Source organism: Lygodium microphyllum, chromosome 14 (genome assembly GCF_053477565.2).
Source record: "Lygodium microphyllum isolate KBCC chromosome 14, Lygodium_microphyllum_v1.1.10, whole genome shotgun sequence".
Classification (NCBI taxonomy): Eukaryota; Viridiplantae; Streptophyta; class Polypodiopsida; order Schizaeales; family Lygodiaceae; genus Lygodium; species Lygodium microphyllum.
Window position 1 is genome coordinate 67,046,920 of NC_141148.1, and position 13,296 is coordinate 67,060,215.

The following is a 13,296-nucleotide window of genomic DNA, read 5'->3' on the forward strand; positions in this document are numbered from 1 at the left end:
ACTGGAGCAATCCATTCCATTTGGCATATAACACATGCTTTCTTCCACAAAGGAATAGAGTGCCTGTCATCTCCATCATTTTAGGTAGGAGACTGTTACAAATGCAAGCAAAGTGCCATCACCCTAGCCAAAATAATCTCTACCCAAATGTGTCACCCCCTTCAAGATGACTTAGGAGCATAATCTTACGTCTCACCCATCATGAACAATTTCTGCCAGTGTAACTACGAAATACTCCCAAGAGTCCAAGAGTCTGGCAACCCAATTGGAAAGAGTACTGAAACCAAGCAGAACAATGGTAGAAGTTTTGTAATATCAAATACTCTGTTTGAGGGTATGAAAGCTGATTGTTTCTGCAGAAAAATAATGAGCCATGCGAAATGGGCACACTGTGAGAGATAACCAAACTTCTCCCAAGAGTTCAAAGCAAAATGGGCACACTGGTGAGGGATAACCAAAATTCTGTTGTACATTCAATTCAGAAGAATGTCTTTTGCTCAATACATATACAGATGACCTTGCTTCAAAGCCCAGATTTGATACAAAGACAAGAACTTGATCAATGTCGATAAAGGTACACAGGCTAATCTCCCCTAGCAATCAAAGTGAGATGCCTGTGTTTGTACATTTGATGCAATCAAATGGTCCCAATTGAAAAGAGTACTGCAACCAGGCAGAACAATGGTAGAAGTTTTGTAATGCCAAATACTCTGTTTGAGGGTATCTCCAGAAAGCTAATTGTTTCTGCAGAAAAATAATGAGCCATGCGAAATGGGCACACTGTCAGAGATAACCGAACTTCTCCCAAGAGTTGAAAGCAAAATGGGCACACCGGTGAGGGATAAGCAAAATTCTGATGTACATTCAATTCAGAAGAATGTCTTTTGCTCAATACATACACTGATGACCTTGGTTCAAAGTCCAGATTTGATACAAAGACAAGAACTTGATCAATGTCGATAAAGGTACAAGCTAATCTCCCCCAGCAATCAAAGTAAGATGCCTGTATTTGTACATTTGGTGCAATCAAATGGTCCCAGCTGTTGGCCATGTCTCCGCACCTAAAGATTCAGAGCAAGTCAGTAGAAGTTTAGTCTGGCTTCCTTAAACAGCATCCATCTTTTTAGCTCAGGTTAGTGATTTACCGGAGACCATGGTCCGTGCTTAGGGGACTCCTTGTCCGGTGGGGAATGCTGCACTGCACCACTCTTTTCCTGAGGCCACTCTTCCTGTGCAAGAAACCAAAACAAAACAGATGGGTTTCATCCAAACATCTACAAGGCCTTCAAAAAGCAGAATCAAAATTTACAGTGTGATAACAACAGCAACCAACTCTAGTATATATTACATCTACCCACACTAACTCTTCAAACCAGAAAATTGTTCAAAGTTGGTGTGGTTTGATGTATTGAAGTATATATTAGAATTGGCCACTGCCATTCCTACACTTTACCAATCTTACTTTGCCTTTTCAAGGCCTTGTAGATGTTTGGTCAAATGATTGGCAGTGTACAGCAATATAGGAGACATAACAGTGTAACCTAATATCACTGAACATTTCAAGGATAGTTTCTGAGATTGTTTCTGACATGCATAGATGGATGAATATAAGACATAATCGTAACCTAACAGTATGTACCAAGCTTTGGATCTTGGAAATGTTTTAATGTGCAATGTACGTACTAAAAGACATAATCATACTTTTTACTTACATCTATTATCTCAACACCACAGTTTTCATTAGAATCTTTGTCAGCAACACGTTCTACAGCTTCACCCTCTGCCACTGATGGACTCTGAGGAAGTAGGACTTCCTTGAGCTGCTTGCAATCTGATGCAGTTTCCTGTCCTGCAAGTGATGAGGTCAAGTTGCTTACAATTTTTCTGCCTGATTGCAGCACACCTGGCAGAGCTTTCTTGCCGGGTAGAACATGTCCACGGTTGTTCCCAGTGCTATCTGCTTTATTGTTAGAGGTGACTGAGGCATATTTAGGTAGCCCTTGTGTCACACACAAATGTGATTTTGGAACATTCTCAGAACCACGGAAGTGTTGGGTTGAGGGAACAGCAGTTAGGACACCAGCTTCTTTTGTTTGGGGTCCTACTTCTGTTTGGCTTGGTTTAACTGAACCAATTGGTGGTTTCCCAGAACTATATTGGTAGCTACCAACCCCAGTTGAAATTTTACTTGCCATTGTGCTCCTTCCAGATTGCAAAGCAGCTCCATCATATGGAAAACCGTTAGTCCTTTCTCGCAGAACAGAAAGCTGTGGTGCAGTTGTTGCTCTAGCCTGCATGTACTTTAAATTTCAGCTTCTAAGGCATATGATTCAGTACAAACCATCTCCGAAAGTGCATGATAACAGATCACATAGAATGCATGTACATACCGTGTCAAAAAATCCCAGCTTTGGTGAAGGCATGCGCAATCCAGAAGGTTTCCCCTTGTACAGTGGAGCTTCAGATCCACCAACTGGACATGAACTCTTCAAAGTGAAATCAACCTTTGTTGGGACATATTCATGTACAGGCTGGTCACAGCTGGAAACCTTACAAATCTGAGGACTCGAGGCATCAGATGTAGGCCCCAAGTTCACCTTGCTGTGAATGTTAGCCTCAGCATTCACAGGCCCTTGCAATGTAGAACCCCTGTTTGCCGAAAACCAATTTCTTGGAGACATATCAAGATTGAACTTGTTAGCCAATTTTTCTAACTGGTGATGAGACCTGTTCTGTGTACTGGCAGGCTCTTGGTAATTGGCTCCATTATTTGGACCAGGGTCCACAACAGTTACAACCGGTGACCTTCCGAATCTTTCAAAGGAAGACTGTGAATAACAACGAGTCACCTTGGCAGAATCAGCAGGACCTGCACCCAACGAGCTAGATTTGACTGGCACATTTCCAGTCTGAAGTCCACTGCTGCGACCTGAGATGCAGCAACCAATCAAAATGCTTAAAGAAAAAAAATAACGTTTTGCCCCACACTATCAGCAAATTCTTAGACAGCAAAAAAATGTGAATCCTGAATGCAGACGACCAGGTCAAATGCTACACCAGATCAAAAACATCAGAAAAACCAGCAGGATGATGCAATTGTACATAGAATATAAATCACAAAGCCAATACAGAAGGCTTGTCTGAGAGTATCAAACCTGACAGGACCATTCCGAGTTTATCCTTCATTCTCTTTGACACAGAAGAAATAGTACTGGAAAAGCTGTGTGTCTCTTTGAGCTGTACAGGCTGAAGCTTTGGGTTCATTGTACGTTCTGCAAAGGAGAAAACTGGACATAAGAGAAACTGAAGACGACCAAATCATACATCGAGAGAACACTTAAACTTGAACATACGTTATGAGGCTTTCTAGTTTTAATAGAAGAATGACATTATCTGGAGAGGTATTAGGCAAATTCTAGACACCAGGTTTTCTTTAGTATCTGAGTTGGACTGACATGAAGGTTTGCAATTTGGTGATGTAGCCACGACAAAAGGCTTATGAAGGGTTAGTAACTTAGTTGATAAATGTCTCAGTTCATAGCTATTATCACAACTCAACAGAAAATTCAATCCTTATTTCACCTTTGATAAATAAACAATTATTCTTCTTCAGTTCACCTTTGAGAATGATAGATATTTGAATGAATATGAAAAACCAAGCAAGACACATTTACTACTACTTGATCTCCATTTATTTGTTTTTTTCCTGAGATAAGACAAACATCCCCGATGCCCAAGTGACCGAGATCCTGTTGAATATGCACATTTGATACAATGCTAAACAAGCACAATGTGGAAGCGAAGAGAACAAGATGAATGGGCATAGATACAAAGCATCAAAATAAAAGTAAAAAATGCAAACACCATATACATGGAATAGAATCCACCAATGTGTACCATGACAATGGTAGCTTCCGATCCACACAAATGACTAGCTCTCACATCCTCAAAATACTTCTCAAGAAATGACTAGTATGGTGGAATCTGCCAATGTGTACCATGGCAATGGTAGCCTCCCATTCTCACTGAGGACAATGCCTCTCATATCCTCAAAATCCCTCAAAATATTAAGAAATGACTAGTATGTGGAGTGCAGGAACATCTGCCAGAATAGATAGCTACAATCAAAAGGGTACCATAGTCTTGAAAGTTCATGTGAGGGCAGTCTATTTGAGTCGCATTTAATTGTTATAGCTGCATCAATGACTCCATATTGGACTTGTCATGAAATTTGTGCAGGGAAGTCTTTGAAATCTAGGGAGGTCGTGTTAGCAAACCATTAAAAGAGCTCCATAGAATTAGGTGGTGTGACCATAGTAACATCCGAACTGTCCTTACTAGCCTTAATTGTTTCTGCTGCTTTGGCATATTGTGCCTCATAGTGGATTAGAATATTTCAGGTTTACTTTCCTCTGAAGCCTAGAAGCTTGCTTTTCCAATAAACACAATATGGCTCTTTCATCATATACAACTCATTTATGCGTATAGATAAAATGAATTATTAAAATACCAAAGTTCCATGCAAAAATATTTGTTGAGGCTTGAGTGTTAGGCAAATAACTCAATTACCTTTATGATAGGAAATCTCCATGCAATATAGAACTCCAAAACAAGGTTGCAAAAGAAGTATGTTGTGTATTTTATGCTTGTCATATCATGGAACAAAAACTGTATGAGAAGCATTTAGACCTACTTTGAGAAGAGATCTCAAATCCTTTGTCAAACAACAAAGATGATCAATAGAAGGCATTAAGACAATTGCAACCTTTGCTTACAGGATAGGATATAACTAAGTATTTCAATATGGCATGGGCTAGATCTCAGAAGGAAATGATGTTCACTCAATTCTTGTTGACAAATCCAACAATCACTACCTTTATTTGACCAAAGAAAACTATTATGCTCTGTCTCATGCAAATTGAAGACTAAACAGAGTGTCTAAAGCCCATGATAATTACTAAACTAACAAAAGACCCCTCTTGAAAGAAGGATGCTCAAACAAAGATAGAGAACTTAGAGAATGTACATAAATCACAAAGTGAATAGTAGAACTCAAGATGAAGATAACTCAAAAGGTGAATGAATGAGCAAATGAATCAAATAGTATGCTGAATATGTTACAAGGCCTCAAAACCTCCATATCTCAAGGACCTGGAATGAGGTGAGCTAAAGGAGTCATCCAAGACACCAACGTCAGCAAACACAAAGTGAATAGTAGAACTCAAGATGAAGATAACTCAAAAGGTGAACAAATGAATCAATCAAACTGTATGTTGAACATGCTACATTGGGCCTCAGGCCTTTGTGTCTCAAGGACCGGGGATGAGGTGAGCTCAAGGAGTCGTCCAAGACATCAATGTCAGCTCCAAGAGTGTTGTACTCTATCCATTCCCAAAACGCAGCAGCAGCAGTCCAAAGATATCTAATAATGTGGCAAACCGAAAGCAACAAGATGCAAAGACCTGTCTTGAATGTAGGTTTCAGTCAGCAGTTTGTGTATGCTGCAAAAGACAGGTGGACAGCAAAGGTAGTCTGCCAAGGCAGAAAACATGGATGATGGCAGCTGACAAGGCTTACTGGCAGCAATTGCAGGTGCTGTAGATGAAGATGAGAGCTACTGCCTCATGATAACTGGATGTTGGGCAACCTATGTAGACAGCAAACACAGGCAGACCTGCTGTAGATGAAGATGATGAGTTGGGCAGTCTGATTGCTAATGAAATGCAGCTGGAATGGATGCAGAAATAAGTTGCCAAGGTGCACACAGGGCAAGGTGTGCATGATGAGGACAATGATGCTCTCCTAGTCAGGTCCCCTGCATATATAGACAATGTGGATAGTAGGGGCAGCATTTAGGAAGGCTCCATGAACTGAGATGTCCTCTAGGAAGTGAGCAGCAATGGAAGGTGAGTATGCTGGCTAGCTGGAATGGAGCGATTCAGGATGCACTAGACACAAACTCATATTTATAGAGGATTGGAGATGCATTTGTCCTACCGTCAAAAATAAGCAATTCATTTTTAATAAATTAGCATTCATTGCTTTTTGGGGCTGTTTTAGGAAGACTAAATTAGGGATTAATGCACAATAATTAAGATTAAGTGCAAATTTTAGTAGCTATCTCCACCCTCTTTTCATTATCTAAAAGGTCCCACCCCAAAACAGCCAAGGCATTGGTTAATCAATGCATGTTAGCTACCCAAGAACCTACCAAGAATAAAGAGGCAATAGATATCTTCTTCCAAATAGCCCTATTCAAAGGATCTTGCATTTTTCTTTCCTTTTCATTTTCTGATCACTATTAATATAGTAAGAGGGGAGATTTAACATCCCCTGTAAACAGAATCCATGCAAGGCAAGCCAAGGTGTGAGGTAGTTGAGGGAATGATGAGATGTAAGTTGCATACCACCATGATATAATGCGATAATCGACTGCCATGATGATGTGTTGCGAATATGGTGGATCTAAAGTCGATCGTGTTGAGCAACCAAAGTAATTTAATGCATTAACAACAAGAATGAATAATAACTAATAGAAAGTCCGTAGTATACTTAGCCAAGCAAGCTTACCACAACATTTTTGAACTGAGGCAATTACAACTACTGTACACTTGATAAACAAATCCCACTGTACTGCTATTGGTTGTCAAGTTGCAAAGGAGATATGGTCTCAAAAACCTCCATCATATACTCATTTGAATGTCTTTGAATGTGAGGCTTTTGGCCATGTTCCTAAGGACAAATGCAATAAGCTGGACCCTAAATCAATGAAATGCATCTTTCTTAGTTATGTGAATGCAAGTGAGATGGGCTATCGCCTATGGGATCCACAAGCTAAGAAGGTCATCCACAACTATGATGTTTGTCACGAGGAGAAGATGCATAAGCAACCTAAGCAAGTAGTTAAGATACGCAGAGTGATATTTCAAGAGAAGCCTCCTATTACCGTTCAGTCAACCAGACAACCTACAATTGATGTTCCAATGGCCCATGATCATGATGTTAGATAGGATATACAATGCATTTTTCTTAGTTGTGGGGATGCAAGTGAGATGGGCTATCACCAATGAGATCCGCAAGCTAAAAAGGTCATCCATAGCCATGATGTTTTTTACAAGGAGAAGATGCATAAGCAGCTTGAGCAAGTAGCTGAGGTACACAGAGTGATATTTTAAGAGAAGCCTCTTGTTACCATTCAATTAGCTAGACAACCTACAGTCGATGTTCCAATATCATAATATTAAATAAGATATACAAGCCCCACAACTTGATTTGCACCGATCTACTAGAGATAGATGTTAGTCTTTGATCGGGGTTTGCGTCCTCCATGGATTATATTATGGTAACAAATATTGATGAGTCTCTTACCTTATAAGGCCATGCGCAGAGATGATAGTAACTCTTGGAACTATTGTTCACCCAACTAGACAGTCTACAATTGATGTTCAAGTGGCCCATGATCATAATGTTGGACAGGATGTACAAGCCCTACAACTAGTTCTACGCCCGTCTACTAGAGATAGACATCAGTTTGATCAGTTTGCACCCTTCATGGATTATATTACGGTGACAAATGTTAGTGAGCCTCTTACCTATGATGAGGCCATGCGCAAAGATAATAGTCACTCTTGGGAGAGGACCATGCAATCAAAGTTTAACTCATTGTAGAAAAATCATATGTGGAATTTGGTTCCTTTGCCTACTGTAAAGCATGCTTTGCCATGCAAGTGGGTATACAAGTGGAATTTGGTTCCTTTGCCTACTGTAAAGCATGCTTTGCCATGCAAGTGGGTATACAAGTTGAAGAGTACCCTTAGGGCCTAGACATTCCAAGCCAGCATACAAGGCCCAATTGGTTGCAAAGGATTTTAAGCAAAAGCTCGGTTTTAACGTTGATGAGGTCTTCTCTCCTGTTGTCAAGATGCCTACCCTACAAGTATTGGCTTTTACTATGTTATGGTGACAAATGTTGGTGAGTCTCTTACTTATAATGAGACCATCTGCAAATATAATAGTCACTCTTGAAAGAAGGCCATGCAGTTAGAGTATGACTCATTGTAGATTATACGTGAAATTTGATTGCCTAGTATAAAGTATGCTTTGCCATGCAAGTGGATATACAAGTTAAAGAGCATCCCTAGGACCTAGACACTCCAACCTGGCATATAAGGCTAAATTGGTTACAAAGGGTTTTAAGCAAAAGCTCGGTATTGACTTTGACAAGGTCTTCTCTCCTATGGTCAAGATGACTACCCTACGCTTGGTACTGGCATTGGTTGCTCAGTTAGATTTAGACCTTTATCAGATGAATGTAAAAATGGATTTCTTACATGGAGACCTATATGATGAGATTTATATACAACGACCTTAAGGCTTTGAGAAAAAAGATAAAAAAACACCTAGTGTGCAAGTTAAGAAAGAGCATTTATAGCCTTAAGTAGGCACCTAGGAAATGGTACCACAAGTTTGATACTTTCATACATTCACAGGGATATACACATAGTGATATGAATTCATACCTCTATATGAAAAAGCTCGTAATGGCAGCCTTATTATCTTGATACTTTATGTAGATGATATATTGATTGCTAGGAAAGCTCATGATGAGCTAAATACTTTGAAAAGTCAACTCAAGAAGAGCTTTGAAATGAAGAAAAAGGGATAGGTGTCACACATTCTTCGCATGCGCATCACATGCGATCACTCAAAGGGACTCCTTTACTTGTCACGGAAGGACTACATACAAAAGGTCCTTGAGCTCTTCCATATGCAAGATGTTAAGCGTATCGACTGTCCTTTACCTTTCCATGTAAAGATCAATCAGCCAAATTGTCCCCAGACAAATGAGTAAAAGGTCGAGATGGCCAACATCCCTTATGCATCTGCAGTGGGCAATTTGAAGTATGTCATGATAACCACTCTTCTAGATATAGCATTTGCAGGGGAAGTTATGGCACATTATATGGTTACACCTAGTCGGCGACATTGAAACGTCACAAAAGACATCATGAGACACCCGAAAGACACTAAAGATATAAGCATTTGCTATGGTGGTCAAGATATTACAATCGTGGGTTACACTAACTTCAACAATGCAAGACATGAAGATAGTAAAACGTTTCACCCCGAAATGTTTCATCTTTGGGCAAGTCCCAAGCAAAACGCCAAGTGAAAGGAATAGAAATGTATAGGTCTAACATAGCCTAAAACCATGTTCATTTCCACAGATTTGCCACTTATCATTCAAAATCCAGTTAATGAGGAAAACTTCAAGGGAAACATTTCAAATCTTAAGGGAAACGCCACATGGCACCATTTCAAACAAGAGGAAACATTACCCCTTGGGAAACACATTTTGGGATTTCTCAAGCCATTCTAGTTTCAATCACCTCCAACAGCATTTCATGGTGTTTCCCACTTCTATGATCCACATGCATCCCTAAAACTGCACTTGCCCTTAAAAGCTATCAAAGTACTCAAATGGCAACTTAGAGCTGAAATATTGCTATAAGGCTGATTACTGCTTTAAATCTTGATGGTGGCCAATTGTAGTAGTTGTTGTCAGCTGGCCTGCTCTCATTTATGTCATTCTCCTCACTCACTCATCCACAAATGTGAATCTGTATCTGCAATGCTGGAAGAGTACCCAAGGACTTAAATGCACTTAGTTCTGCATTTGTATCTTGGCTGATGTGTGGCAAAAACACCACAAGTTTCTGAAACATATCGTATGTAAGGTTTCTCTATTGAACCATTACTCCCTTACCTCATCATTTGTCTGATAACAAAAAGAAAAGTTTTCCCTCTGTTATAAGCTTAAGAAGGATAAAAACTACCTGACAAATTGGGGGCAGTTCTTTTGAAGTTGCTATCTACTACTTTTTTTGGAAACAATGGCCTTGATGTAGCCTCTGCATGAAATGTAGAAGTAGGTTTCACCTGTACCAAACAGAGTCTGAGTGCTGCCAAAATATGAGTAGAAACAGAGCGAGTGCAGAAAGTCAAGGTTTCTATAAGGGTGAAAAGACTAACTGCAAGTGTCTCATTTATGTGACCTGTTTCACGGTATCCATTTGCATGCGTGAAGACTGATGAATGCCTGTTGGAGGTTTACTGGGAGGACCTGACAGGTAGTAACAGATATAAGTGCATCTAACAAAACAAGAACATTATGGAAAGTGATTAGAATTTTCAGAAGTAAATTTATATACTACAACACAGGAAAAATATAAAAATCTGACACCTTTTGCAATGTGATCACGCTGTGCTGTCCATTTGGAAGCACTCCCTGTGATGCTGCTTCCTGCACTTCCATTTGGACTGCGCTGCAGTGAAATTGCCCCTGTAGGAAGTGTATGTTTTAACAGGCTGTCTCCATTCCGAACAGATCTCTGTGAAATGGCTGGTGAGAAATCCAATTTAGGGACTGCAGGTGGTTTCAAGAACTTTGCCGACAGCATAGACTTTTTGTGGCTGTTTGGTTTGGACAAGTCTGGAATTTTCTTAAAAGTTCTGTTGACAAGTGACAGCTCTTCAGGATCAAGGACACCTGGGATTTGTGACACAAAGTACAGAAACAACAAGGTGTTATCATAGACCGTTTATCTTTTTCTAAGATTGAACTACAGGAAAAATCAATGCAAATCAACGAACCTTCTTCTGTAAAAAAAGCATTGTTCCACGCCAGACTTTTCCGAAGATTGAAACCTGACTTCTTCTTTTTCTTCTTTGAGACTGGCTCTCGAGTGGCAACAGGAGAATGTGGCTCATGCTCCGGTGCATTTAATTGATCACAGTCCAGTTCCTCCTCCTGAATAGAAGCAAGAGCATTGCCAGAGTTTGTGGCACTCAAAGATCCACGATCAACTGTCATGATGAGGAGGAGGGTGAGGAAAGTTGCGGGCACCATGAGGGAACGAAAACCTTAAGCCTAGCATACAAGATAACTTTACCTGGTGAACTTAAGTTTGTATTCTGTGTACTCCCAGGTGCATTCCCAAAAGGCACCAAACTATCATCTTCTGAGGAAACATCGATGAGAGAAAGAGGTTCCAAAGCTGTAGGAGTCCTCTTGTCTTTGGTGCGTGCTGGTGATTTCCCAAAGGGTCGTGTCATCTTCTCAGTAGATGCCTAATGCACATTATATGGATCGTAAGCCAGGGAGGTCCTGACTCAGGAAAAGGTCAGCCATCAATCCACTGAAGCTCTCGGAGTTTATGACGCCGCCTTAGGATGAAAGCAGAAGGCATCAGATAGTGCTCTTTGTCTCCTGTGTCCAGAACTTCAGGGCTCCAGATTCTGCAGAAGCGCTATGGCATTTCAGAGCAATGAGTCGTCTTTTCTCTTGAATGTGCAGTTTCTGAGAAGGAAGAACCACCTGTAAGGGGGATGATCTGTCGGGTCGAATCTCTGACGTTCGTAATTTGCTGACAATCCCTCGCTGAATAGATTCACGACAGCTCTCTCTCTCTCTCTCTCTCTCTCTCTCTCTCTCTCTCTCTCTCTCTGTGTGTTCTGTGCGCCTCTCGATTAGGGTTTAGCACAGGATCTTGCTTGTCCCAAACTCCAACGTTCACTTCGAGCTTTCAAATTCAAAGTTCGGAGTCAACAGAAACGGATTTTTAATTGTATTGAATAAAAATGAGGTTCTTGCTTATGATTCCTTCACTTAACGTCGTGACAATTGATCATTGGACAAAGTAGGCCTAGCTAGGGTAGTTGAGGACTTGAACCACTATAATGTCACTTTACATTACATGTTCGCATTCAGGGATCACTGAAATAACATTAGTTTGGATTGGCAACTATAGAAGGCGAATTACATTCTAGCCCGGCCATAAGAATTCACCATTTACATCACACTGTATGTGCCCAATACAAATAACAAGTAGCCTTTGGCATAGTGGTAAAGTCTTACCTCTCAAAGGGGAATGGTTGAGGATTCAAGTCATGTCAACCATGCATTCACCCATTTTGCATTTTTATAAATGAGGTTATTGTCTTCTTGTAACCTGGGCATTTTCCCCACTATCTCAATCATCTAGGGCCTTATGGAAGTAACCTTATTTTCTTCACTCCATCCAAGTGAAAGATTCAATATTAAACAATCGACAATATGCAAGATTTGTAGCCATTGATTCATACCTCGTGAATTTGAATAGATATTGTCTTAGAAATGATCTAACAAAAATCGACTGGCGTGATCTTCTTAAACCAACATGCCTAATTATTGGCACATTAACCCTAGCTGATTTTCCCCACTACCCTAACTGTCTAGGTCAATGTGTTTTCCCCACTACTTCAATCCACTAGGGCACTATGGAAGCAGCCTTATTCTCTTCACTTTATCCAAGTGAAAGATTAAATGTAGCCCACAATGCAAGATATCCATCACTAGTGCATTTTCCCAATGTGCCAGAACAAGGTTGAGCTTGGGGGAGAAGAAGATCATCAACATTGGCCGATCAACAATCGGCACAATTTGCAACCATTGGTTCATACCTCATAAAATTGAACAAATATTGGTTAAAAAGTGATCTAAAATAAATTGATTGGCATGACCTTCATCTTGAACGTGCTTAGTTATAATTGACACTATGCCATCCTTATCCTAATGATACAATGGTGATGGCGTTGGACCTCCCTCGTGGAGCTACAGGGTCCATGGTCCCTCTCCATCAACCTTTTGTATAAGGTTGCAAATCCATGTGAAATCTCTAATCAAAGGAGAATGCTTGCCAGATTATGGAAAAGAGGTCATTGTAGAGTATATAGCACTTGTCATTTACCTACTAGATTTCAAAGAGACCTAATATTTGTTCTTATCAAGTTGGAGTTTGTTGTATAGTTTATTTCTCATCAAAATTTCCAGATAATGGAGAAGAGGCCTGTGTAGAGAGTATCATAGAACTTGTCATCTGCCCACAAAATTTCAAAGAGACCAAGTATTTCTTTTCATTATGCTGGAGTCTATTGCATTATTGTTGGTTTTTTGTTCTTTGGTGGTTAAGATCTCCAGCTCTGTTTACTTTTTGTTGGTCCTAATCAATTCGAAAAAGAAGTGTGACTTTTTAACAAGCCTAACCTGACCATTATGAAGGGTTGAAGGTGGTTGATATGGGTGTGGTATTAGCATTGTCTGCCAATAATGGTTCATGTGAGATGACTCAGTATGTGTGAGATGTCACACATAGTCATGGCTCTTTGTCCAGAATTGATCATATATAGATCTATTTTGATTTGTGATATCCAATTTGGTGTTTTTGTTGTGATTTATGCTCGTGCCTTTTAACTATG

The 13,296-nt window shown here is 40.1% G+C and overlaps 1 protein-coding gene across 2 annotated transcripts; it reads right to left on the reverse strand.

The window, feature by feature from the left end:
- Window positions 1-358: 358 nt before the first annotated feature.
- LOC148025691 (uncharacterized) lies at window positions 359-11,589 on the reverse strand. Of its 2 annotated transcripts, XR_015693135.1 has the most exons (11): window positions 10,953-11,589; window positions 10,654-10,866; window positions 10,244-10,549; window positions 10,056-10,123; window positions 9,837-9,939; window positions 3,156-3,272; window positions 2,391-2,929; window positions 1,713-2,291; window positions 1,146-1,229; window positions 900-1,061; window positions 359-744 (listed from the first exon to the last, which is right to left on the reverse strand). XR_015693135.1 is itself a non-coding variant. In XM_087692906.1 (10 exons), exons 1-10 carry the CDS (start codon window positions 11,113-11,115, stop codon window positions 990-992), a joined length of 2,244 nt encoding a protein of 747 aa, XP_087549032.1. In that variant the 5' UTR covers window positions 11,116-11,589; the 3' UTR covers window positions 359-989. The 2 variants fall into 2 exon arrangements, 1 of the variants encoding a protein (XP_087549032.1); XM_087692906.1 differs by having other exon boundaries at window positions 359-1,061.
- Window positions 11,590-13,296: the final 1,707 nt, after the last annotated feature.